The 25,853-nt window shown below is 35.6% G+C and overlaps 2 protein-coding genes across 3 annotated transcripts in view; one reads left to right on the plus strand and one right to left on the minus strand.

The window, feature by feature from the left end:
- LOC117318585 (sideroflexin-2-like) overlaps positions 1-4,821 on the minus strand; it is a 40,413-nt gene extending 35,592 nt beyond the window's left edge. For both annotated transcript variants that reach the window (XR_004530414.1, XM_033873556.1), the window contains exons 1-3: positions 4,752-4,821; positions 2,387-2,544; positions 10-183 (exon numbers count right to left, since the gene is read on the minus strand). Coding sequence is in view for 1 of the 2 variants with exons in the window: in XM_033873556.1 (XP_033729447.1) it covers positions 10-183; positions 2,387-2,544 (332 nt within the window). In the remaining variant the exon portion in view is untranslated. The remainder of the gene's footprint in view (positions 1-9; positions 184-2,386; positions 2,545-4,751) is intronic.
- A 25-nt stretch (positions 4,822-4,846) lies between these two features.
- On the plus strand, positions 4,847-24,871 carry LOC117318601 (ADP-ribosylation factor-like protein 3). The gene is made up of 6 exons (XM_033873566.1): positions 4,847-4,905; positions 8,313-8,462; positions 9,480-9,596; positions 10,602-10,652; positions 19,802-19,987; positions 22,632-24,871. Exons 1-6 carry the CDS (start codon positions 4,903-4,905, stop codon positions 22,689-22,691), a joined length of 567 nt encoding a protein of 188 aa, XP_033729457.1. The 5' UTR covers positions 4,847-4,902; the 3' UTR covers positions 22,692-24,871.
- The last annotated feature ends 982 nt before the right edge of the window (positions 24,872-25,853 follow it).

The raw sequence follows: 25,853 nt of genomic DNA on the forward strand, positions 1-25,853 counted from the left end.
ATAGCATACCTATAAAATGTCACCATGCATCCACATAAAACCATGCCACCTGGGACCTGGAAAGACATCCTGCCAATAACATTTTGGAGTACACCTGTATCTGGATGGAAAGCTGACAGTGTGGCTTGCTGGGCACGTCGGTAGTCAGCCACCGTCACCCCTGTTGGTAGGTTTTGATTTTTACTGAAATCAAATAATAAAAAATTCTCTTTAAACTACATTTTACTTCATATCTAAAATATGTCCACCTAGGTGCATCAATTTAAGAAAACCATGATTGTACAATCATATTTCAAGATGACTTCCTTGGTTACAATGTCAAAGTTTTGCGAGGCCAAAACATTACAACACTTGGATTCCCTTAAGCTTCCTTAACATCTCCTCCAATTCCTAGCTAAATGGCACCTAGCAGAAATGGAAAACATATTTTGGACCGACCCGAAAAATAACAACACTTGGTAAGGACTATCACAGGATTATTTCAGGCAAATGTAAGCTGAATCACACTGGTGAAACTTAATTGAGAAGAAGTTTGCAATGTGAAAAGTTTATGCACGGCTAACGCCACACAGCGCAGACTGCACAGACAGACTCAAATGTTTGAGTGCAATTGGCTCAGGCAAATGAAACAAAGTTTTTTTTATTTTTGTTGTATTTTTTAAGATAAAACAGGTGAAAGGGCAGACCTGTAACAGTTAAGGTTTGAATCCTATGCTAACAAAGCTTGTATGAAGTTTCATGTTCTCTTATCGCCTGATGTTTTGCATGATGATAAGAGCTATAGTTAGGATCTTATAAAAGTCTGGCTTTCCTTCTTCGATGGGGTCCTGAGCCCGGAGTCTAGTGATTTGATCCCCTAATGGACTGTTCCAATTTAGTTCTGAATTGATGATGACACCAAGATAATTTCCAGAATTTAAATTTTTCAGGGTTTTATTATGTAAAGAATATTGGTATTCAATAAGGGTTTTTTCTTTCTGGAGATCTTAATAATGGAACACATTTTGGCATTAAAATTCATCTGTCATTCCTTCTCCCAGGTTTCTAGAGATTTTAAATGTAACAGCCCTGTGTAGAGTATATATTCTCCAATCATTTATGGTGCAGTAATGTCATGTTGACATTATCACATCAACATTGTTGCAACATCAATGTTAGATACATAGGAGGATATTTAGCAGGGTTTTGGGAGTGAGATTAATAGAATCTTTCACCTCATTGGGGGCAAGACAGGGGAATCTCAACCCGACGGGAAGATTCTTAAGTTGACAAACAAGAGGCAAGAGGGTATTGGGCCAACCATCACTGCGCCATTGAAACGTTCTTAAAACATCGTGTTTGGCAGCTTAAGTATCTTCCCATGAGGGCCGAGATTCTCCTGTTTCACTCCCATGGGGTAGAATGGTCATTTTTCTCGTACTCAGTTTACCCACTTATGTATCTGATAATGTTGACATGATGTGATTAAATTGTCAACATGACATCATTGTATTGTCGCTGTGATGTCATAGTATTGTTGAAGGGACAAAATGCAATTGTAGAGAACATGGAAAGAAAATCCCATGTATGATATCCGTGTCCTGGGTAGGAAAATAATAGAATCTTACATGGATATCTCACCAGGAATGTAAGAGTTTGGCTGGCACGCACAAGGCTTGTCAAGAGCTGGTCAACTAAACTCTTACAATCGGATAAAAATCCATGGTACAGGCCCTTGTTCGATCATTTTTCCCATATACTGATGAACTTAAAAACCTTACAGATTGTAAAATGTTGTGAATCTTTCATAATGTGCCAACATGACAATGTGCATAGAAATTAATGACATCAGTTTGCGACATGTTACGCTACATAAAATGATAACGTTATGCTATTGTGATCAGCATCATAGCGAGTGCCAACTGTCTTTCCCTACTGATCCCATCCCTAGGAACCATGGGATCGCCCTAGTTGTCTCAACCCGATAGTGACAAGCTTAACAAACACAGTATATGTTTAGCATAATCTTGGGCATTAAAAATATACACTAGATGACTTGGTGTTGTCATAAACTGATAACTAGTATTTAAACAACTTAACCCTGAATAAATCAGCAGAGCCTCGGGTTAGATAACCAAAAAATAATTCCCCTCAGCTAGGGGAAGATTATATCAGTCATCCAAGAAGAATCAGTCATCCACGAAGAGTTTCAATTGATATTACAGGAAATCTATGTAGATTAGAAAGAGGAGCAGGCCAAGAGCTGACCCTTGGGGTACCATGGAGAGGGCAGAGGCAATAAGTTATCAGTTTTTTATTAAGCACCATGATTCTCATTTCTCAGTTTACTATCATTTACACCTGATGTAACACAAACAATGTTATTTACAAATTGATGATGGTTTACCTATAATATTCCACAAGGTCTTTATACTGGTACAGAGTTTTTGTTGGGATCAACGTCAGACGAGTATCTGTAATCCAAGCATAGTAGCGAAGTCTTCCTTGAAATTTTGATAGATCCCAAATGGGTTCATTCAAATTCACTTCTGATCCAGGTGTCATCTTTCAGCATAACATGTAACAATAAAAACAATATAAGACAAGTAACAAGAATTATACCATTTAAACAAAATTTATTTCCCTTCCTCAAACGATGCTGACCAAAGAGGTTTGGCACATATTGGCTTGTTTAACCTAACAGTGACTGTTCTCAAAATCAAAAGAGGGTCATGGCACTTAACGGTCATCTGACAATTGAATCATAATACATTTTGTATATAGAAAGCAAAATCACAGCAAGGTTCCCCTTTTGGGACTCTACCACTTGGGCCACACCAGCCTCATGTATATAAAATATGATTGCCCTTCCTAAAGGATGTTTCACACAAATTTTGTTGTAATTATTATATGTAAAATCAACATTTCAGCAAAGTTCACCCAATTTGGAGCCCCACCCCTTTGGCCCCAGGGGTCATACCAGCCTCAGTTATATAAAATATGATTGGCATCCCCTATGATATATGTTTCTCATCAATTTCATTCAAAGGTTTACATTTAGGAAGGGTATGGTTTTAAACCAAATTTACAGCAAAGTTCCACTTTTTGATTTATATAATTGGGCTATCTGTAATTTTTCGGTGAGGGGGGATTCAAATCACTTTTTGACATAGAGTACATTGGAGGACCAACTTTTACACAATTTTTCAATGTCTCTTTTTTATTCTACATACCAAAAGACAACTAAAATCCTATTCCTAAAAAGTTAAGTGTTCTTGCAATGCGCTGGTATCAAATCAAAGTGCCAAGGCCACTCAAAGGTGCTGTGCATGAGGGATTTAAATTTAAATAGAGGAGATAGCAAGCATTATATAAATATGAAATGGCAGGAATTAAGAACACACTTCTGTTATTTTTTAAGTGCATTAATATTTCTAGATCCTAAGATGTCTCCTGATGATTATTATGTCAATTTAAGAAATTTAATCTACTTTTTAAAAGCTGTGGTTGGAAGTCGTTAATACAGATGAAGAAAAGGATAGGTCCAAACAGTTTCCTTGAGGGACTCCATGATGTTATGTGTATTGTGTCTGACATTTTATTCTCAAATACTACGTACTGTTTGGGTGCGTTGTGAGAGAAAGTTTGTGATCAATGCACGTGTGTTTCCTGTTATGCCGTAATATGCGAGTTTGTACTGTAAGAGTTTATGTGGGACTTTGTCAAAAGGGGGTTGGACTTTTAAAGTTTTTATATATATTTAACATGTACTTGATAAGTATTCAGCTCAGGGCACTCCAGTTGCTTTTTCTAGGCTTGTATATTATGTATTCCTGCTGTTATTGATCGAGTATTTGTATAGTTTTAGCCGCCTCTCTTTAAGATTATTTAGTATGAAAAGCATCTTAAACAATTGTCTTATATATATAATAAGTGTAATTTAATTAGTATCTGAATTTATAAAATGGAGGAAACAGAGTGTGGCAATTTATATAAGGTAGATTTAAACTACAAAATGTACATTGTAAATATATAAAATGGATAAGTGCAGTTGAGTCCCAATTAATCTGTCCAAGAGAATCTTCTAGAGAGCTGCTATACACACAAGCTAATTGACAGTCTGAACAAGTTTTGATACATTCCAGGCTCCGTGATTAAGCATCGTCATCTTACTAATTCAAAATCTAGCATCTGAATATGATACAAAGTTTCTGTATTCAAGCATTGTTAGCTTACTTATGCATATAGTCCCAGAGGCTGAGCTACATGTATATGCTACGACAGACAGGTATATCTGAAATTCGTTTGAAAACGACTATCGTGTAAAGTGGCCCACATTCTATAGCTAGACTAACAAAACTAAAATGAATGAATAGGTCTGATTGCGGAGTCCCTCCTTTTATAAAATATACAATGTGATGTGACACTTCAAGTACAACCCTTGTCTAGATAAATATCCTGCCTAGCAATGTATACAGTTTCATATTGGATATATAACATATAATACGTAGTAATGCGATACACTCCGTTGTTGTGATATCAAATAACCCGGGGCTCAGAACTAAGCACTTCTAGAATTGCATGGTGAGTTAGCAGACGTCACGTTTTGATTTACATTATTTTTTCACTCCCCGTTGATTTCCAGTGCCAAGTTGTTCAGTTTGTCATATTAATTACTAGATATTAACAAGTGTGTATACAAAACTCGCACATATAATTATATGAAACTGACATTTCCTAATAACCAAAATAATCACCGTAGCATTACATACCTTTACAATCTCTTCTAATCCGAGCACCTGCAAATATAATTTGTACTTCTCCTACATTTGGAGGTAAAATTGATCTAACTTCCGCTTTCAAATTGAGGCAATGACGTCACGCGTAGTTACATAGCGAAGCCGTAGATCTTCGTTCAAGAAAATGGTAAGGCATATTCGTAAAATATAAGCCATAAAATTGATTATTTCTCATATCCGACAAAAACAAAGCGGTATTTATATGTAGATAATATGCATCTAATAATCATAGTATCTCTATATGAAAACGATTCTTTGTTTTTAATGGGAATATTACTTCATGATCTGACCAACATCTACAGTACAGTACATAACTTGTTTACAATGTGATTTGGTACGTACTGCAGTAGGCCTAATCATTAACTCAAATTAATCCGTTTTTTTACCTTTTCTTGTAACTTTCGATGGTTTAAAACAGTTATGTTTTGAAATTTGTCATATTCCTTATAACGGATCAATACATCCTTCGGCAATCGTGAATGTGACTGATATTAGGTGCTAGGCCTATATAACAGTAGCAAAAATTATCAACTGGCTCAAAGAGGCTTCCAAACCTGATAGAAGAGCTCTAGGACAAGTAACAATTACTCACTCGGTGACCTGCATGCATGCAGTATGTCAGAGAGAGATATGTAGTGCCCATTTCCAGTTTTAATGCATGCAATATGATATGAGTAAGTTGGTAGACATGGTGTCGGGGCCAGGGAACTTGGGCTATACTCTAGCTATCAGTTGATGACTTACAACTACCCACAACTTCAACATAGTGAAGATAATTTTGAGACTCATCTTTTTGTGTGGAGCATGGAAATAGGGATAGGAATACTATTGGTGAGATATGAGATTGCTGATTTAAAGGATAGAGCCGGAAGATATGATTTTGTTAGGGAGGTAAAGTTGTTCCAATCTTTGATGGTTCAAGGACTATATTTTGTCAGTAAAATCATGGCACATCCTTATTCCAACAACAGTACAGCATGAATTTATGGAATGAGAGCTAGTCTGCTTAAACTGACCAGTTACCATAACTTGGTTGGCTGAGACATATATTTGATAGAATTAAGATGGCTATCTATATGCAAGCTGGTGAAAACACTTAGTTATACTGAATAAAACAATGTACATGTAGTCTGCATAATTTTGACAAATTAGCATGGAACATGTAACAAATGCGAGTGAGCGTTAAATTGATCAATGAACATATAGGTATAATTTTTCTATGTAATATACATTTAAAACTCTCTCATTGCATGGCTGTAACCAGATTTGTGTGACAATCCAAGGTTTTTTTTTACAGCTTTTTTATAGCTGACAATAAAAAGGCAACCGGTCAGAATTTTGAAGCCTGCGATTATGATGAGTTTTAGCAGACTAAGTGAGAGACCTTGCATAAGCAAAACACTAACATTGTCATCAGACAAGATGAAAAGGTTCTGTAGTAGTTGTCATGAACAGAGAGGACTACGTTTAGACCCCTGACGACCTAATATCAATTTGATTGGCCGGTGCCTACAGAAAAAAATTGAAGTTCATTGACTTCCAAAACACTTTTTGGACACCTGTTCCACACTTGTCAATGGAGAAATAAGCATAGATTTATACAGTAATCGCACAGACACATACAGTACTTGTCAATCAGTTCATACTAAAAGGAGCTTTTCATACACTCGGGCCCTGAAAACCAGGCTTATCGTCTCCACTGATGATGACTTTAGATATTGTTGTCTAGAGATAAGATCCCACCTCTGATCTTCTCAGGAGATATGGAACAGCCCTGATTGATCATGAGATCGATAGAGTCTCATTGAAAGAATTGGATAAGATGAGTAAACCAGAATACAAAGCCAGACCAAAAACTGGGCAAGTACTTTCTCTGGTAACCTTTCAAAATGCATACACAAGTTCACAGCACCAGTTCATTTGATTGCGAAACCAATGGACAGAACATCCAGTTTCCTGCACATCAGCCAATGTAATAGACTTTATTACTTGTGCCAAGTCTAACATGCAGTATGTAAGGAGACCATAACACCACTCAGTTTGAGGATCAACAATAACAAAGGGATCAACAATAACCTTTGTTCCATTAAGCAAACACGCCAGGACCTTCCAGTAGCAAGACATTTCAACATACCGAGCCATACATGGCATGACATCCAGGTGGTCCCTGTTCATCACTGCAGGAGTTAGGATGATCAGCAACACCTAAATATAGAACGGCATTGGATCAACCAACTCTAAACCGGCTACCCACTCCGCACGAATGAAAGATTATTCCCACATGCAACATAGTTGTAAGAGTTGCACAACTGTATATTTTACTATATTTCTTTATGACTCCATCGCCTCAGTATACATACGTCTGCTTATTTTATGATCAAATGATGGGATGTTTATTTCAAATGATAGTTTTCGTCACCCGGAATTGATGTTTTGTAGGGGTGAAACAATATGTCCTGCCCATGATATGATAAAAATTGTGATATTAAATAGTGATTATATAGATACATTATGATACAATACATACATACGATAGAAAATATCACATTTTTGACTTTCAGTTCATTTGTTTGATTTTTTACTGGAATTCATTCTAACTTGGTTACCATGATCAGTATGGTGTAACAGCTTGATGGTATGCACATGTTGGCCTCAGAACTTGGGTGACCATTAAGGCTAATATTGGCCTCTTGCCCGATTTCTATTGGAATTCGTTTCAACTTAGTTAACATTATCAGCATGGAATGAAAGCTTGATGGTTTGCACCTGTTGGCCCTAACTGACCCCAAGGGGATTATGGATGGGACCAAAAAGGTTCAAATTAACTGAAATTTCAAAAAAACTTTTTATCAAGGCTTAAATCAGGTAGAATTGCATACTTCTCAAACTTCACCTGTAGGGTCCCCTTGCTATTGGTCCTTTATTGTGTAATGTGCCAAAATGTTTTGGGGTCTGATTGGATAATTCAAATGGCCAACAGGTAGGCATCTTGGTTTCTGACAGTTGTGATTTGTTATTGGTATATACATGTATCAGAAAGTTCTTCTTAGATCTTTTTTGGACTTCATATGAAGGTTGCCGATGTTATGGAATGATTACAAGAAAAAGAAGAAAAAAGGAAAAGGTAGAGAAAAGATCAGTCTTTCATAGGACCAATAAAGATCATTCAATGGTTGGTGTCAATGCAAGATCACTCTGGGTTTTCTTGTATTTTAAATAGGCCTATAGCTAAGTATACAGGTGATATGTGGTAGGCAGACAGGTATTTGCCAATATTAACTCTAATAGTTTGAACTCGTGCTTATATACGGAAGGACACACTTTTATAATATGATCAGGTTCGCTGATCACTATTTGATTTTGTTTGAACTGATAATTACTTAGTATTATATATAGTTTGTGGAAATAGAGGAAATACATTTTGTAAGCATGACCTAATCATTATTTGCTCATCATGGTCAGTGGGCACAGTAATCAGTTGATCAATGCAATCTGAAAAGTTCTTTTTCAGTTGAAATGCTTTTTTTTCTGCAGGGTCTTCTAAGTCTACTGAGGAAGCTTAAAAGTAGCAAATCACAAGAATTAAGAATCTTGCTTCTTGGACTTGACAATTCTGGCAAGACAACATTACTGAAAAATTTGGCTAAAGAAGAACATGAATTTAAGAATATTGCCCCAACACAGGTAAAGTTAATTAAAGAAGGACATAGTATTTCAACATGATTATGATCTAATACCATTTTAATGCAGTCATTTTCAGTCATCACAATAATTATGATCTACCGGTATATGTGATTATGATTTTTAAGAAAAAGATAAGAAAGTATGTATTTAACTATTAAATACCATTTTACATTACGCATCATGTTCAGATAAATGTACATAAATGAGTCTTCAAGCAAAAGCATATGGTTGTTTGCAGGAAGTGGAATTGGAAGTGATGTAGTATGGAAGGTGATGTGTTCAAGAATTCCTGTTTAAATTACCCTTAACCTACCTGCATATAATCCTTAAAACTGTGGTTTTTAAGGAATTACTCATTGGATCTTCATATCCAAGTTAGATATAAAACCATATTACCTAATCACACAGCTGGAAAATGGTGTATCTGAAATACATGTATTCAGCTTACCAAAAAAGTTAATATGACATATATTAACTTATTGTGTCAACTTTTGTGCTTTCTTGTCAGGCACCAATTAACCATTATATAACCACAGCCAAGAGCTCCATTAATTTTTTATTCTACGAGGATCCTAATTTACGTTGTCCCTAGTTGTGCCCATTTAAATTTTTGTCTGGTCCTAAAAAAACCAAGTAGCAGACTGGCAGTCATCTTGGATTTTGGTAGTTGAAATTTGTTACATGTATACTGTATATAGCTTTACATATTTTCCAGAAGAACTTGATGCATGGGTTCTCTTTGATCCCAATTACCGTACACTTAATTTTGAGACTGATCTGAAAAACAAAATGGCTTGCAATCAGACGTCTTGAATGTTATTTGAAGTTTGTTAGTGCTATTTTTCAGACATTCTTGATTGATCTTCTTGATCAATCTTTCTGAGAGGCATATCACGAAATGGGAAAAGTATTTCTTATATGATGAGTACTTTGACATAAATGCTGAAATATCCAGGTAAGAGATGAAGACCCCATAGACCTCTTGTTTAAATATTGGAATGCGTTTTATCATTACAGGGTTTCAATATCAAATCAGTGTCTGCAGATGGTTTACAGCTCAATGTTTGGGATATAGGTGGACAGAGGAGAATTCGACCCTATTGGAAGAATTACTTTGACAATACAGATGTTTTAGTAAGTTGTCTAGGTATTTGGTATTTAATGCAATGCTACTTTTATTTAGTATAGCATGAACATGCATAAATATAAATGTTTACATATATTTTTTTACATATACTGTTCCTGTATAAGTACTTTAGAGCACTGTTACAGTATCTTAGTTTGTTAATACCACTCTGGGAATTGGTTTGTATTGTTTATTTCTCTCCTACAATGCCTCCTTTCACGCACCTTATCTTCTCTGGGCGCAATCTCGGACACTACTTGTCACTAGAACTTCATGTTTGGGACATGGTTTAATCTAGGTGAGACAGTACTGTTATGTATTTAAAGCATGTCACATTCACCTTTATTTTGACATACATCAGAGGAAAGTTTTGCCTTGAGTTTATCTTGTACCTTAATAGCCAGTGAATCTTTATACTTTATAATTTTAAGACTGATATCAGTGTGATACAATTTAATGACAATTTAATGACACGTGATATGCATATCTTGTGATGTAAAAATTCTCTTTATATGGATCAACAAAGATATACATCTCCTGTCACCTGTAGGCCTGTGATAAGCTCACGTCTCCTGTGATTTGTATATCTGTGATAAGCTCACATCTCCTGTGATTTGTATACCTGTGATAAGCTCACATCTCCTGTGATTTGTATATCTGTGATAAGCTCACATCTCCTGTGATTTGTATACCTGTGATAAGGCCACATCTCCTGTGATTTGTATATCTGTGATAAGGCCACATCTCTTGTGATTTGTATACCTGTGATAAGGCCACATCTCATGTGATTTGAATATCTGTGATAAGGCCACATCTCATGGGATTTGTATATCTGTGATAAGGCCACATCTCATGTGATTTGTATATCTGTGATAAGGCCACATCTCATGTGATTTGAATATCTGTGATAAGGCCACATCTCTTTAGTTCTGTAGACTTATGATTAATTTATACCTGTGGATTTGGAATGGCAGACATTTTTTCTAACATTGAAATCAATATTTCTTTTGTAGATATATGTTGTAGATAGCAGTGATCGAAAACGATTGATGGAAAGTGGAGACGTAAGTGATTATTTTTCAATTAAGAAATATATATTAGAAATAAAAATGTTAAGGCAAAGGTAAATATAAATCAATTTTGAGGAAATTTCTGATGCTGCGAGATTTATTAAATTTGCATAGTGGGACTGATCTGGTATCATGATATTGGGCCGCTGGCATGCTGGGATAAATGACAACCAAGTTTATTAGGTATGTGGTTATACACGACCCTTTGTAATTTTATTGCCGTTGGACCTTGTTAACACGATACCATGAGTTAATATTAATGGATTTTCATGAAATTTGGTATGGTGAATATCATGCCCAAGCAATGGACTATTAGGTTTGTTAATGTGAATGACCTTGACCCATGTTGAAGGTCACATGGGTCAAACGAGTTAGTCTTTTTTTAAATTTTTTAAACATTACCTCTTTTTAGCTCACCAGATCTAAGCTTATACAATCCAATCCAAGTTTATGATTGTAGGAAATTAACAAGTAGCTGCCTTTAGTAAAGTACGTGTGCATGTGATTGAACACGATTGTTACGCGTGATCAGTTAATGGTTATTGGTCAATCATGTCAAGTGATTGGTCAGTTGCTGATGGCGTTCATCAGCAGCAGGCAGTTTTATTTAGTGCCAAAATGTTTTTATACTCTCACTTCTTTTGGATATATACATCATATACTAACTATTGTTGTGTGTATATGTAATCGCAGAACTCTGATTTCATCTGAGAATTTTTAGGTCATCTGAGCTGGAAAGTGGTGATGATGTTAAGGAAGGGGAGCCAACATTTTTAGCTCACCTGGCCCGAAGGGCCGGTGAGCTTATGCCATGGTGCAGCGTCCGGCGTCCGTCAACTTTTTCTTTAAATTGCTACTAGTCCTAAAGTATTGAATGGATTTTCACAAAATTTGGTCAGGAACATCCTTGGGGGAAGGGGAACAGAGTTTGTATACATTTTTACTCTGAACCCCCAGGGGCCTGAGGGGCGGGGCCAAATAGGGGAAATAGGGTTACTCCTTTAAATCGCTACTAGTCATGAAGTTATGAATGAATTTGAACCAAATTTGGTCAGGAACATCCTTGGCAGAAGGTGAACAGAGTTTGTATAAATTTTTACTCTGAACCCCCAGGGGCCTGAGGGGCGGGGCCAAATAGGGGAAATAGAGTTACTCTTTTAAATCGCTACTAGTCATGAAGTTATGAATGAATTTGAACCAAATTTGGTCAGGAACATCCTTGGCAGAAGGTGAACAGAGTTTGTATAAATTTTTACTCTGAACCCCCAGGGCCTGAGGGGCGGGGCCAAATAGGGGAAATAGGGTTACTCCTTTAAATCGCTACTAGTCATGAAGTTATGAATGAATTTGAACCAAATTTGGTCAGGAACTTCCTTGGCAGAAGGTGAACAGAGTTTGTATAAATTTTTACTCTGAACCCCCAGGGCCTGAGGGGCGGGGCCAAATAGGGGAAATAGGGTTACTCCTTTAAATCGCTACTTGTCATAAAGTCATGAATGAATTTGAACCAAATTTGGTCAGGAACATCCTTGGCAGAAGGGGAACAGAGTTTGTATACATTTTTACTCTGAACCCCCAGGGGCCTGAGGGGCGGGGCCAAATAGGGGAAATAGAGTTACTCCTTTAAATCGCTACTAGTCATGAAGTTATGAATGAATTTGAACCAAATTTGGTCAGGAACATCCTTGGCAGAAGGTGAACAGAGTTTGTATAAATTTTTACTCTGAACCCCCAGGGCCTGAGGGGCGGGGCCAAATAGGGGAAATAGGGTTACTCCTTTAAATCGTTACTAGTCATAAAGTTACGAATGAATTTGAACCAAATTTGGTCAGGAACATCCTTGGGGGAAGAGGAACAAAGTTTGTGTAAATCTTTATTCTCAACCCCCAGGGGCCTGAGGGGCGGGGCCAAATAGGGGAAATAGAGTAACTCCTTTAAATCGCGACTAGTCCTAAAGTATTGAATAGATTTTCACCAAATTTGGTCAGGAACATCCTTGAGGGGAGGGGGAACAGAGTTTATATGAATTTTTACTCTGTACCCCTAGGGGCCTAAGGGGCAGGGCCAAGTAGGGGAAATAGAGATTAGTCTTTTAATTGCTACTAGTCATAAAGTTTTAAATGGATTTTAACCAAATATGGTCAAGAATATTCATTGGAGAAGGGGAACCGAGTTGGTATGATTTTTTACTCTGAATCCCCAGGGGACTGGGGACTGGGGTCTGATAGGGAAAATAGGGGTTAATCCTTTAAATCGCTATTAATTATTAAGTTACGAATGGATTTGAACCAAATTTGGTCTGGAATATCCTTAGGGGAAGGGGGAAAGAGAGTTTATATAAATATTGACTCTGAGCCCCAAGGGGCCTGAAGGGAGGGGCCAAATAGGGGAAATAGAGATTTGAGTTTTAAATGGATTTGAACCCAATTTGGTCAGAAACATCCGTGGTGATGGGGGAACAGATTTTGCATAAATGGTTACTGTGACCCTCAATCCCATAACTATGTATATCATCGCTGGGCATTAAGAGATAAACACAATTCTTATGTAAAAATAGGCCAAAGGGGTTTTCCCCACCCTAAGGGACTTAGTTTCTTTAAACACCATTATGGTGTAAAAATAATCCATATGGTCTTTCAGAGAGTACATTTTTGTATATGTATTGACAAATTGAACATGTACATTATTTTGACATTTGGTCAAATCCAACCAGGTGAGCGATACAGGCCCCATGGGCCTCTTGTTTGCTATTTTTCAGCTTCTTAAAAACTTTAATATGGCATTCATGACAGCCATTTTGTAACGTGACTGTGCAATCATAGTTTTCCTGAACAACACTTATTTCAAACTTCTTATGAAGTTATACCTATATGGGATTCAGCTCTTACTTACCTGAAATGATCTGGAGATGGCTGTGGCCAAGTGTTGTTATTGTTGTTGACAAGGTATTAAATTTGAATGTACTTGGTCTTTCATAATAGTATCTGAAATATATATTTTTAGCCCACCATCATCAGATGGTGGGCTATTCAAATCGCCCTGCGTCCGTGGTCCGTCCGTCCGTAAACAATTCTTGTTATTGCTATTTCTGAGAAAGTACTGAAGGGATCTTTCTCAAATTTCATATGTAGGTTCCCCTTGGTCTGTAGTTATGCATATTGCATTTTGGGACTGATCGGAAAACAACATGGCCGACAGGCAGCCATCTTGGATTTGGCAATTGAAGTTTGTTATCGCTATTTCTCAGAAAGTCCTGAAAGGATCTTTCTTAAATTACATATGTAGGTTGCCCTTGGTCCCTTGTTATGCATAGTGCATTTTGGGATCAATCGGATAACAAAATGGCCAACATGCAGCCATCTTGGATTTTGACAATTGAAGTTTGTTATCGCTATTTCTCAGAAAGAACTGAAGGGATCATTCTGAAATTTGATATATAGATTGCCCTTGGTCCCTAGTTATACATATTTCATTTTGGGACCAGTCAGATAACAACATGGCCAACAGGCAGCCATCTTGGATTTGGCAATTGAAGTTTGTTATCGCTATTTCTCAGAAAGTCCTGAAGGGATCTTTCTTAAATTACATATGTAGGTTGCCCTTGGTCCCTTGTTATGCATAGTGCATTTTGGGATCAATGGGATAACAAAATGGCCAACATGCAGCCATCTTGGATTTTGACAATTGAAGTTTGTTATCGCTATTTCTCAGAAAGAACTGAAGGGATCATTCTGAAATTTGATATATAGATTGCCCTTGGTCCCTAGTTATACATATTTCATTTTGGGACCAGTCAGATAACAACATGGCCAACAGACAGCCATCTTGGATTTTGACAACTGAAGTTTGTTATCGCTATTTCTCAGAAAGAACTGAAGGGATCTTTCTCAAATTTGATATATCGGTTGCCCTTGGTCTGTAGTTATGCATATTTCATTTTGAGACCAGTCGGATAACAACATGGCCAACAGACAGCCATCTTAGATTTTGACAACTGAAGTTTGTTATTGCTATTTTACAGAAGGTACTGAAGGGATCTTTCTCAAATTTCATATATAGGTTCCCCTTGTTTGAAAAATACTGGAGGGATGTTTCTCAATTTACCCAGAATAGTAAGAGGAAGGGAAAAATAGAGAAAAGATCAATCTGACATGGAACCTATAAAGATCATTCAATCGTGGGCGCCAAGATCCTCTGGGATCTCTTGTTTTCTGTTTAATGCTATTTGTTGATCGTTACAATTAAATAAATAATGGAACTTGTCTCCTATTTCATTCAGGTTACACAAATTACAAATTCTATTTTCTCTTGGGATGTTATTCCATCTTCCGTATTCAATTGGTAATTTAATGTTACAAGTTCAAAATTTACAATAGGGATTAGCTAGCTTAGGAGGGAGGTCAAGTAGATATTTTTCTAAAATTAAATCATGTTTATAAATTCTGTAATTGGTCCCGATTGGTCTGTAATTATTAGCATCATGGATATCTCCTCTATTTTTAAAAACTGGTATAATATTGCCCATCAACCACACATCTGGGATATTACCAGTGTCGAATATATAATTAAAGATTTTGACGTATAATGGGAGCATGATACCTGCAGTAGATTTTATATATTCGTTACATACTAGATCTTCACCAAAAGCCTTATTGTTTTTTAATCTAAAAATACATTTTGATATTTCTGACGAAGATATAGGTATATTTAAACAAGTATTGGCTCCCAGGTTCGATAACTCTTGTAGCTGTTCACTGGAAAATATATGATTATCAGTTTCCTCAACATTATCGTTAAAATATTTACTAAAATAATTTTAAAGATCCTCGATATCTTACTAGGACTACCTTTGTTTAATATTTTCCAATATGCTTTTGAGTTTCTAGATCTTAAATTGTTTAATTTCGTTTTCATCTGAATTTTATGTGCAGTAACCGCTGACTTGAGCGTTTTATGATATTTGCGTTCCTTATCGTATAAATCTTCTTTAAATATCATACCTTTTATATAATCTTTTGGCTTTTCTGAAATTCTGTCTTGCTGATTTTCAATCTTTAGTGAACCATGGCTTTTTGAAATTGTTATGTTTTGTCATAGGTTGGGTAGTAGGAAAAGCATGTTTAGCAGTATCGACGAAAAATTTCACTCAAAGTATTTACAGTTTCATTAATAAAAGTTACATTTTCAATTTCATTATTACACATGTTATCTACCAAATTCTCTATATACAAGTATCTTTCAGATACTGACTGTACAAACTTATCCTTTTCAATATCATTCCATTTTTTTGGTTTGGGAGTAAAATAATCATCTTCGGAAACCTTATTATAACAATCGTTTGTAATATTACATCTTTTAAGTAGACTTAAGTGCAATGGACAGTGTACATCTGACAAAAGAGAAGAAAATTCATTAATAGAAAAATCATCTACTAATTTAAACAGTTCAAAATTCCCTATACAATAATCTACAACACTGGCCTTCTTATACATATTAGTTTACCGACATCTCGGTCTTCGCCCATTCTACCATTTAAAATAAAGATAATACAGTGTTTACACATGTCTAATAAATGCCCGCCATAATTATTACGTACTTGATCTTGAGAAAATCTTGTCTTTGTTACATGTATTTCTTCAAATTTATTTATATCCTGGTCATCAAGATCATCATCTATAAAATCAGGAGAGTTTGCTCTTCTTATTACTACTATTAAAATCGCCTAAAGGACAAATACATTTAACATCATTACTAGAGTTTAATCATTCGTTTTCGATTTCTTCAAAACAATCAAGTGTATAGATTAATTAGGCAGGAGGTATGATTATATGTTACACCAAACAATACATTGCCATCATTGTTGAAAATAGAATTATTCATTTCAACCCATAGTACATTATCATTGTCTGTTTTTATTTGAGATACATATTTTACATATTCATCCTTGATATATACAACAATACCACCAGATTTGATGGTTGATAATGACTTTCTATGTTTACAAAATGAAGTGTAGCCTTCAATATCTAATAAGTCTGCACTATCTGTCTTAGACTCTGTGATACAGATCATATCATGTTTTGTAATAAATTCTAAAAATTCTGGGCATTTAAGTTTGCTATAGTGAGACCATTTACATTAATACTAGTTATTTTAAATGTAGTGTTAAGGGCAAGCATATATAGGTAACCACTGTTACCATGACATCATTCAACAAGCACAGGTAATTACTGTTACTATTACATCATTCAACAAACATAGGTAACCACTGTTACCATTACATCACTCTACAAACATAGGTAACCACTGTTACCATTACATCACTCTACAAGCACAGGTAATCACTGTTACCATTACATCATTCAACAAACATAGGTAATTACTGTTACCATTACATCTCTCTACAAACATAGGTAACCACTGTTACCATTACATCACTCTACAAACACAGGTAACCACTGTTACCATTACATCTCTCTACAAACACAGGTAACCACTGTTACCATTACATCACTCTACAAACATAGGTAATTACTGTTACCATTACATCATTCAACAAGCATAGGTAACCACTGTTACCATTACATCATTCAACAAGCATAGGTAATTACTGTTACCATTACATCATTCAACAAGCATAGGTAACCACTGTTACCATTACATCATTCAACAAACATAGGTAACCACTCCATTACATCACTCAACAAACATAGGTAACCACTGTTACCATTAATTCACTCAACAAACATAGGTAACCACTGTTACCATTACATCATTCAACAAACACAGGTAACCACTGTTACCATTACATCACTCTACAAACATAGGTAACCACTGTTACCATTACATCATTCAACAAACACAGGTAACCACTGTTACCATTACATCTCTCTACAAACATAGGTAATTACTGTTACCATTACATCTCTCTACAAACATAGGTAACCACTGTTACCATTACATCTCTCTACAAACACAGGTAACCACTCCATTACATCACTCTACAAACACAGGTAACCACTGTTACCATTACATCTCTCTACAAACACAGGTAACCACTGTTACCATTACATCACTCTACAAACATAGGTAATTACTGTTACCATTACATCATTCAACAGGCATAGGTAACCACTGTTACCATTACATCATTCAACAAGCATAGGTAACCACTGTTACCATTACATCACTCTACAAACATAGGTAATTACTGTTACCATTACATCATTCAACAAGCATAGGTAACCACTGTTACCATTACATCATTCAACAAACATAGGTAATTACTGTTACCATTACATCATTCAACAAGCATAGGTAACCACTGTTACCATTACATCATTCAACAAACACAGGTAACCACTGTTACCATTACATCTCTCTACAAACATAGGTAACCACTGTTACCATTACATCACTCTACAAACATAGGTAACCACTGTTACCATTACATCATTCAACAAACACAGGTAACCACTGTTACCATTACATCACTCTACAAACATAGGTAACCACTGTTACCATTACATCATTCAACAAACACAGGTAACCACTGTTACCATTACATCTCTCTACAAACATAGGTAACCACTGTTACCATTACATCATTCAACAAACATAGGTAACCACTGTTACCATGACATCTCATTACAAACATAGGTAACCACTGTTACCATTACATCATTCAACAAACATAGGTAACCACTGTTACCATTACATCACTCAACAAACACAGGTAACCACTGTTACCATTACATCTCTCTACAAACATAGGTAACCACTGTTACCATTACATCACTCTACAAACATAGGTAATTACTGTTACCATTACATCACTCTACAAACACAGGTAACCACTGTTACCATTACATCACTCTACAAACATAGGTAATCACTGTTACCATTACATCTCTCTACAAACATAGGTAACCACTGTTACCATTACATCACTCTACAAACATAGGTAACCACTGTTACCATTACATCACTCCACAAACACAGGTAACCACTGTTACCATTACATCATTCAACAAGCATAGGTAATTACGGTTACCATTACATCACTCAACAAGCACTAGTAATCACCGTTACCATTACAACACCATCACTGAACAGTTACCAATCTCAAAGGTCTTTCACAGATTGCATGTCACATGGAACTTCACGAATAAGATTCAGGTACCCATAGGTCATAGCACATAGTTTTTAGATTCAAAATGTTGGTGGAATTACAGATTCAAAATGTTGGTGGAATTAGGCACAAGAGATGACTAGCTTAAGTAAAGGGTTGTTAAGTTTGCATGTTTGTCTATTGTAAGATTATAATCATGTTTATATAACAAAAGTACTTTGCAATCAATGTGGACATGTACATATTACCATTATCTTCATGACACAGAATGTCATATTTGATTTTCCAAGAGCATTAATTACTCTTAATTCAGATGAACATGCCAAAGTTATTTAAGCATTCAAGTTCCTTCTTGTTATTCTAACAGGATTGCAGATAAATTAAATACCTAATTCTAAAATCAAATTCCACGACTTGGTCAATTGTCAACAGGACCAATTCTTGTGACACAACCGTTCTTGACAAAAAATACAGTTCTTCGTAATAAACACATACTCGTCGATTTTATTTCTACATGGCGAAACATTTTCCCTCTTGCATAGGGACTTATCAGCAGATAAGCTTACCCCTACTTTAGCCCATTTTCAGTGCACTATCCCCCTGGTTAATATACCTGTTAAAATATAGTAATGCTGTCTGGTAAGTGTACACATCCTGTAAGTCAGAGCACATTCACATTTATCTGTGGTCGACCTATTAACTCAGTTAAACATGTAAAAAGCCATGTACATGTAACAAAATAAAGTGACATCTCATATCATGGAAATGAGGAAAATATTATGAACTTTTAAGTTGTCTATCGTGTCTATGTTCAGACTTACCAGAATAAGCTGTATATGAAGATAGAAAGGAATTAACATGCACTCGTGAATCTCTACACATTGTAAAATTGATTGTTTATTGGCTTTTTCAATATTTACCTGACACTGAGAATTAAACACAATTATTTTACAATATATACTGAGTATGTTTAATACCTTGTAGGAATTGACTGACATGTACAATGTTTCAGGAATTGGAAGAGCTGCTTTCGGAGGATAAACTGGTTGGTGTTCCATTACTGGTATTTGCAAATAAACAAGATTTGGAGAATGCGACACCATATGGTGAAATTGCTGAGGGAATGGGCCTTCAGTCTATACGTAGCAGAAGTTGGAATATCTTTCCATGTTCTGCCAAAACTGGCGAAGGTTTGGATGTAAGTTTTCATCATTCTGTCTTCTACAGTCATGCCACATCCCTCTCTCTATCCAGATAAAGTTTTGGTGCAAATTTCTTCTGCTGTTTACAGTTCAGTCAGATCATGTGTTATTATCCAAATTTTTGGCATGAATGTTCATGTGGAGTCTAACAAGGACAATATGGACTTAATTTGGGAAAATAATTTCTACCTTTAGCTCAGCTGTCCAAAGGGCAAGTGAGCTAACATGGTGGCACGATGTCGTGCAGCCATCTGGCATCAACTTTTGCAATAATGGTAAACAACTTCTTCTCAATAACCAAACAGCCGAATTAAAGTACTGATATTAGATCTGTAGCATGCTGGGATGAAGGGCTACTAACTTAATTCAAATTAATGACCTTGATCAACATCCAAAGTCACAGGAGTCAAATATGTTAAAATGTTGAAACAACTTCTCAATAAAAAAGTGGCCCAGATACCTGACATTAAGCCTGTTGCATGCTGGCATTAGGGGCTTGGCTATAAAGTTTGTTCAAACAAATGACCTTGACCTACATTCAAGGTCAAGGGATCAAATAGGCTAAAATTATTGAACAACCTCTTCTCAATAACTAAGAAGCCCCTGAGACCTTATGTTGGGCTTGCAGCATGCTTGAATAAATGGCTACAAATGAATGACCTTAACCTACAATCAAGGTCACCTGGGGCAATTGGGCTTGTTGTGCCCATTGAATTTTGAGTGATCCAGAAACAAAATGGCAAAAATACTGCCATTGTTATGTCTGTTTCTTGAAATGTACTGGATTTGTTATTGCTATGTATATCTTGAAAAGTACTTGAAGGATATTTTTTTCAGACTAAACAGGTAAGTCCCTAATCCCTAATGGGCATCAAGCAGTTATCTTTAATTTTGAGTAATTGGAGTTTGTTATTGCTATTTCTTCAAAAGTATTGGCAAAATATTTCTCAAAGTCTAAAATTGGTACAAAAGTGAGATGCTTAACAACACAGTAAAACCTCAATTGTTATGGATTAATTTTACAATGTATATATGGGCTGTGAGGGATGATAAACGTAATGGTTTTGGGGACATCTGTTATGGTCCCCATTACAATCAGTACTTGTTAAACTTTGATTCTGATTGGAAAAACGAAATGGCCAATAGGCAGCCATTTTGGATTTTGACAATTGGAGATTGTTACTGCTATTTCTTGAAAAGCACTGGCGGAATATTTTGAATCTGATCAGGAAAATAAAATGGCCAAGATGCCTCTGGGATGTATGTCTTAATCTAATTTTTTTTTTTACATATTTTAGAGTTTACTTTTTGGACAATTATTGCCAGGTCTAAATAATTTGATTATTAATTCACAAACAAACAAAAAGTATCATTGCATAGGGTCAGACATGCATTTTATGCGCCCTATTTGCTGTGCTCTTGTTAATTATGTTGTCATGTTGTCTTTGAATCTGTCTGTCCCAGGCTAACCTCAAATATAGCAGTGTGTATACATGTAGGCTACTCTGAATATCCACGTGTGACAAATAGAACAACAAGAAAATGGTTACATATTCTTTATTTGTCTTTATGAATTCATCCTCGCAAGCCAAGGCTTCTGATTACGTTACACTCCACGAACCCTTGGCAGATATAGTCATGTTTAAACTATCACGCCCTGGAATCCTAGGACATCCATTCAAATCACGTTTTACATTCAGACTTGGTTTCGCAGTAAATAAAAATTGCGCTGCCCAGTATAGAGCTACCTTGTCGATTATGTCATTGCATTTTACCTCAATACAGAGACTACAGTCTTTGGGGAAACATTCACAGTGTTTGATCAATTGATAGAAGTTACTGATCACATATCAAAATGACACAAGCCTCCATGTGTGTCTGTAAACATCACTGATGAAGTATTGTACATTGGTAACACTTGTTTTGATTGGTCGAAAATTTCATGCATAAAGGGTGGTAATTTTGAAATCTCCGCTAGAGGGCGAGAACTGACGACTATATCTGCCAGGGGTTCATGGAGTGTAACATAATAAGAAAGGCTAGCGAAGATGTCATGAATCAGGTGGTGACTGACATGAACTCATAACACTTAACTTACCTTGTAACTTACCATTTCACTAGTCATCTGTAACTTCGCAGTCTATATATCTAAATGGAATAAACGATGTATTAAAGTATTTCCATAAAATGTTTTAGGCCTAGTCATAGATCCATATTATAATCCAAGATGGCGGCCAGAATGTTCCTTCTTGCATAGGGTCTTATCCAGGGATAAGCCCACCTCTACTTTTGCACATTTTCAGTGCACTAGCCCCCTGGGCTTATCCCGGGTAAAATACGGTAATTTTCACAGGCCCTTCACATCAGTTGACCTAAAAATGGCACATTAGGGTATGTTTTGTTCATTTTTCGTTGAAAATAATTCAATCTTGATTGGAAACATTTCAAGGACTCTTTTGAATTAATTGAAAGGTCTCAAGAAAATATGTTTTGATAAGAAGAATTATTAAGAAATGTTTTAAATATATTACTCATATAATACTGGGTAGTCACATACAGACTTACAATGTTTTGGTGGTGACTATTGCATAAAAATGTATTTGCATTCAGTAAACAAAAACATTTTCATTCTCTGTACAGGAAGGAATTGTATGGATCCAAAAGAAGGCCCTGAATAAGGACCAAGGCAAAAAGAAATAATAGAGTATTCACATGGAAACAATTGCTGCCTCTGGCACTGGGAAATCTACACACTATTGTAATGCTATAATGGACCTCAACATGGAGATGTGACTGTTCAAGGAGAGTACGCAACATTCTATAAGGATGGGGATCGACGGCTCACTGCTTGCTATTGGGAAGCTTGAAATGAGGACAACATAGATCTAAGAACATATATCACAGGAAGCTGTGCACTGGCATAGCTCATAAGAAAGTGCATGTATGATATTTTTTTCATCAGACTTTCCATTGTGACATTAAAGACTTTTCATTTTGAAGGTGGTTAAAGTTTAGACTAAATGTCAATCCCAAAATGCTACCTTTTGTTTGATATCAGGATGAAGATCCAATTTTGTTTGTATGAAATCAAAATAAGCAATTGACATTATTATATGCACTAGATTGCATTTTTCAAATAAATAATCATAATTTGAGCAAAGTACAGGATATATATATATATTATATATATCTGAAAATAGCCGGAATTTCAGTTTCATTTCACAATATAGATCTTATATGTTCTGTTTTCTTGAATGTTTAGTGATTTTGAAAAACATCAAGTTACTACTCTCAGTCTTTTTCTTCATTTTACACCATAATTTTATTTGTCCCATCACCAGCATTGACGTAATTTTTGCCGTCCATATATCAGTCAACCTCAAATTCCAATGTATTTTGAAACATGTGTACATCTAATAGAGAAAGTTGTTGTAAGTGTCACTCTAGCCAGGGACAATATTGCAGGTGGAATCTCTTTCATTATCGATATTCATAACCCCAGACCCTCTATACTTCTTTATTTAAACATTGAATTACATACTCTTGAAATTGTCCCTTGGTTATCATTAATCATGATATTAAGTTTTCTGTTTTTTAAGCTGTAGAAGGTAGTTTAAATCATAATTTACTGGTAAATACCTGATGTGTTAACTAGAAAAGTATTTTGATGTTTTAATTTTGGTATTGCCTCCTGTCCTTATTCCATTTAGTACATCTGTTGTACAATATAACAAATTAAGAAAAAGCTACCATTTTGTTACCAATGTTTGTAATTTTGGATGTTAGGAAAATGTCATACCTGTCATCGTGACACTTGAACGAGAAGTCTTGAGTTGAATACCTTAATGGAAAATTGGAAGTGTAGTAGGACTGTTTTACATTGACAGTTTTACATGTTTATCATTTCATCACAAAACAGGTACATCATGCATCACATTTTCTATTACACTCTTAAGTGTGAAAACACAAACAATTGCCTCATTTACCAGTACATTTTATGTATGATTAAATACACTGACATGATCATGAAATATCTGTACAGATAATAGGTTTAAGATATGTTACCAGATGTATCCTATTTTCTCTTATTTATATTTATGGTTGTTAATATGCTTGTCAATGTACTTCATTGTTGTCTCATTCCATACTCCTTTTGCTTCCATTGGTAAATCAGTTTTTTTGCCATGGATTCAAGTGTTAAACTTATACACTGTGATAGAATGTACTTGTATGGTGTATTAGAGCTCCTTATCAGAAGCCTTCTAGATTTCAGAAAAAGATAAATGTTTTGATTTTTGACCCATTTCCCCTAATAAATTGATGAAAAATCATTACAGTGCAAGTATATCCAAATATTACTTGTTTCTGGGCCATTGTAACTGGTTATTTTAAATAACAAGGAAACATCTATCTATCATGGTGTGGTAAAACGTGTCCGTCCAGTTGTTTAAAACATATCCCTGTATTATGTGTCTTTTTCTCACTTTTTAAGTATTGTAAATTTTCACTATGTACATACACGGTAAATTGTAAACTGTGGAAACATGTACCGGAAAGCACAAAAGGTCAAAGATAATACAACAGGCAACATATTTATCGGTTGTGGTTGAATTAGGATCAGATGAAGATCTGCAGAAATATTCATAACATGTATATAATGTTTACACTTAGAAACAGACATAAATCATCGAGACTTTATAGACAATCTAAAAGTAAAATTCTTAAGTAAAACTGTTTTTATAGTCAAAATTTACTGGTCTAATTAATTTGGACTTATTTTATTAAATTGATTTAATATATTGATACCTGAATGTGATTTTCCAAGATACCTAACATTTAACATATGATATAAGGAGAAAAATAAACTAATTGCAAGTGAACAACTTTTCATGTGTTTCTTTTTAGCTTGCCATCATCACATTCATGGTTGAGGTAGCCATGTTGGATTTAGAGAGTTGAACTTTGTCAGTGCTGTTACTGAGAAAGTAATATAAAATGTTTTCACATAATCACATAATTGACAATAATCGTACTAAAAGTCGGAATTTCAATGGTCATTACTTGTCCATTTTGTCTTTTGGGGCTGATCCAGATCAGAAACAGATGGTCAACAGCCATTTACTTTTGACATAGATAAGTTTTTCCCAGATAGTACCAATAAGACCTTGCACAAATTTCACATTACCCCCCCCCCCCCGGTACTACAATTGTAGGTTCCTTATGGTCCCTACCTATGCACATTACTTTGTTACCTATAGAAATAACCCAGCCATCTTCGGTTTAGAAACAGGTTTTCTATATCACAGAAAGTACTGAATGGATGTTTTTATTGCAAAATATTCACCAACATACCTTGAACTGATTGAAAGGACTGCATGACTGATGGACATACAGACGGGGGGAAACCTATAGTCACTGGTTTAACCCATGTGACCTTGACCTACTTTCAAGGTCACATGGGTCAAACAGCTTATTAACAAGCATTCTGAGAGTACTGCTTTAAGAGAGTATTGCTAAAGCAAAGCAAAAGCTAATTTCAATCAGCGGTTATAAAGAAGTCAATTGTTAACAGACGCCACAGTATGGCATAAGCTCACTTTGGTCCTTCATAGCAGGTTAGCTAAACAAGAAGCCCAGAGGGCCTGTATCGCTCATCTGGATATTTCACCAAATATGACAAAAACTTTTACCGGGTATATGAATTATATGATAACCATTTCCTCAGTTAAGATCTATAATTGATTAAATTGGTATATGAAAAAGAATTCTACGGAAGTGGATGTGTCGCCTGCACAGCAAGCTAGGATTTGAATTATAAATCTATTAATAGTAATAGTGACCTTAATTTTGACCTTTGACCTT

Source organism: Pecten maximus, chromosome 2 (assembly GCF_902652985.1).
Source record: "Pecten maximus chromosome 2, xPecMax1.1, whole genome shotgun sequence".
Taxonomy (NCBI): domain Eukaryota; kingdom Metazoa; phylum Mollusca; class Bivalvia; order Pectinida; family Pectinidae; genus Pecten; species Pecten maximus.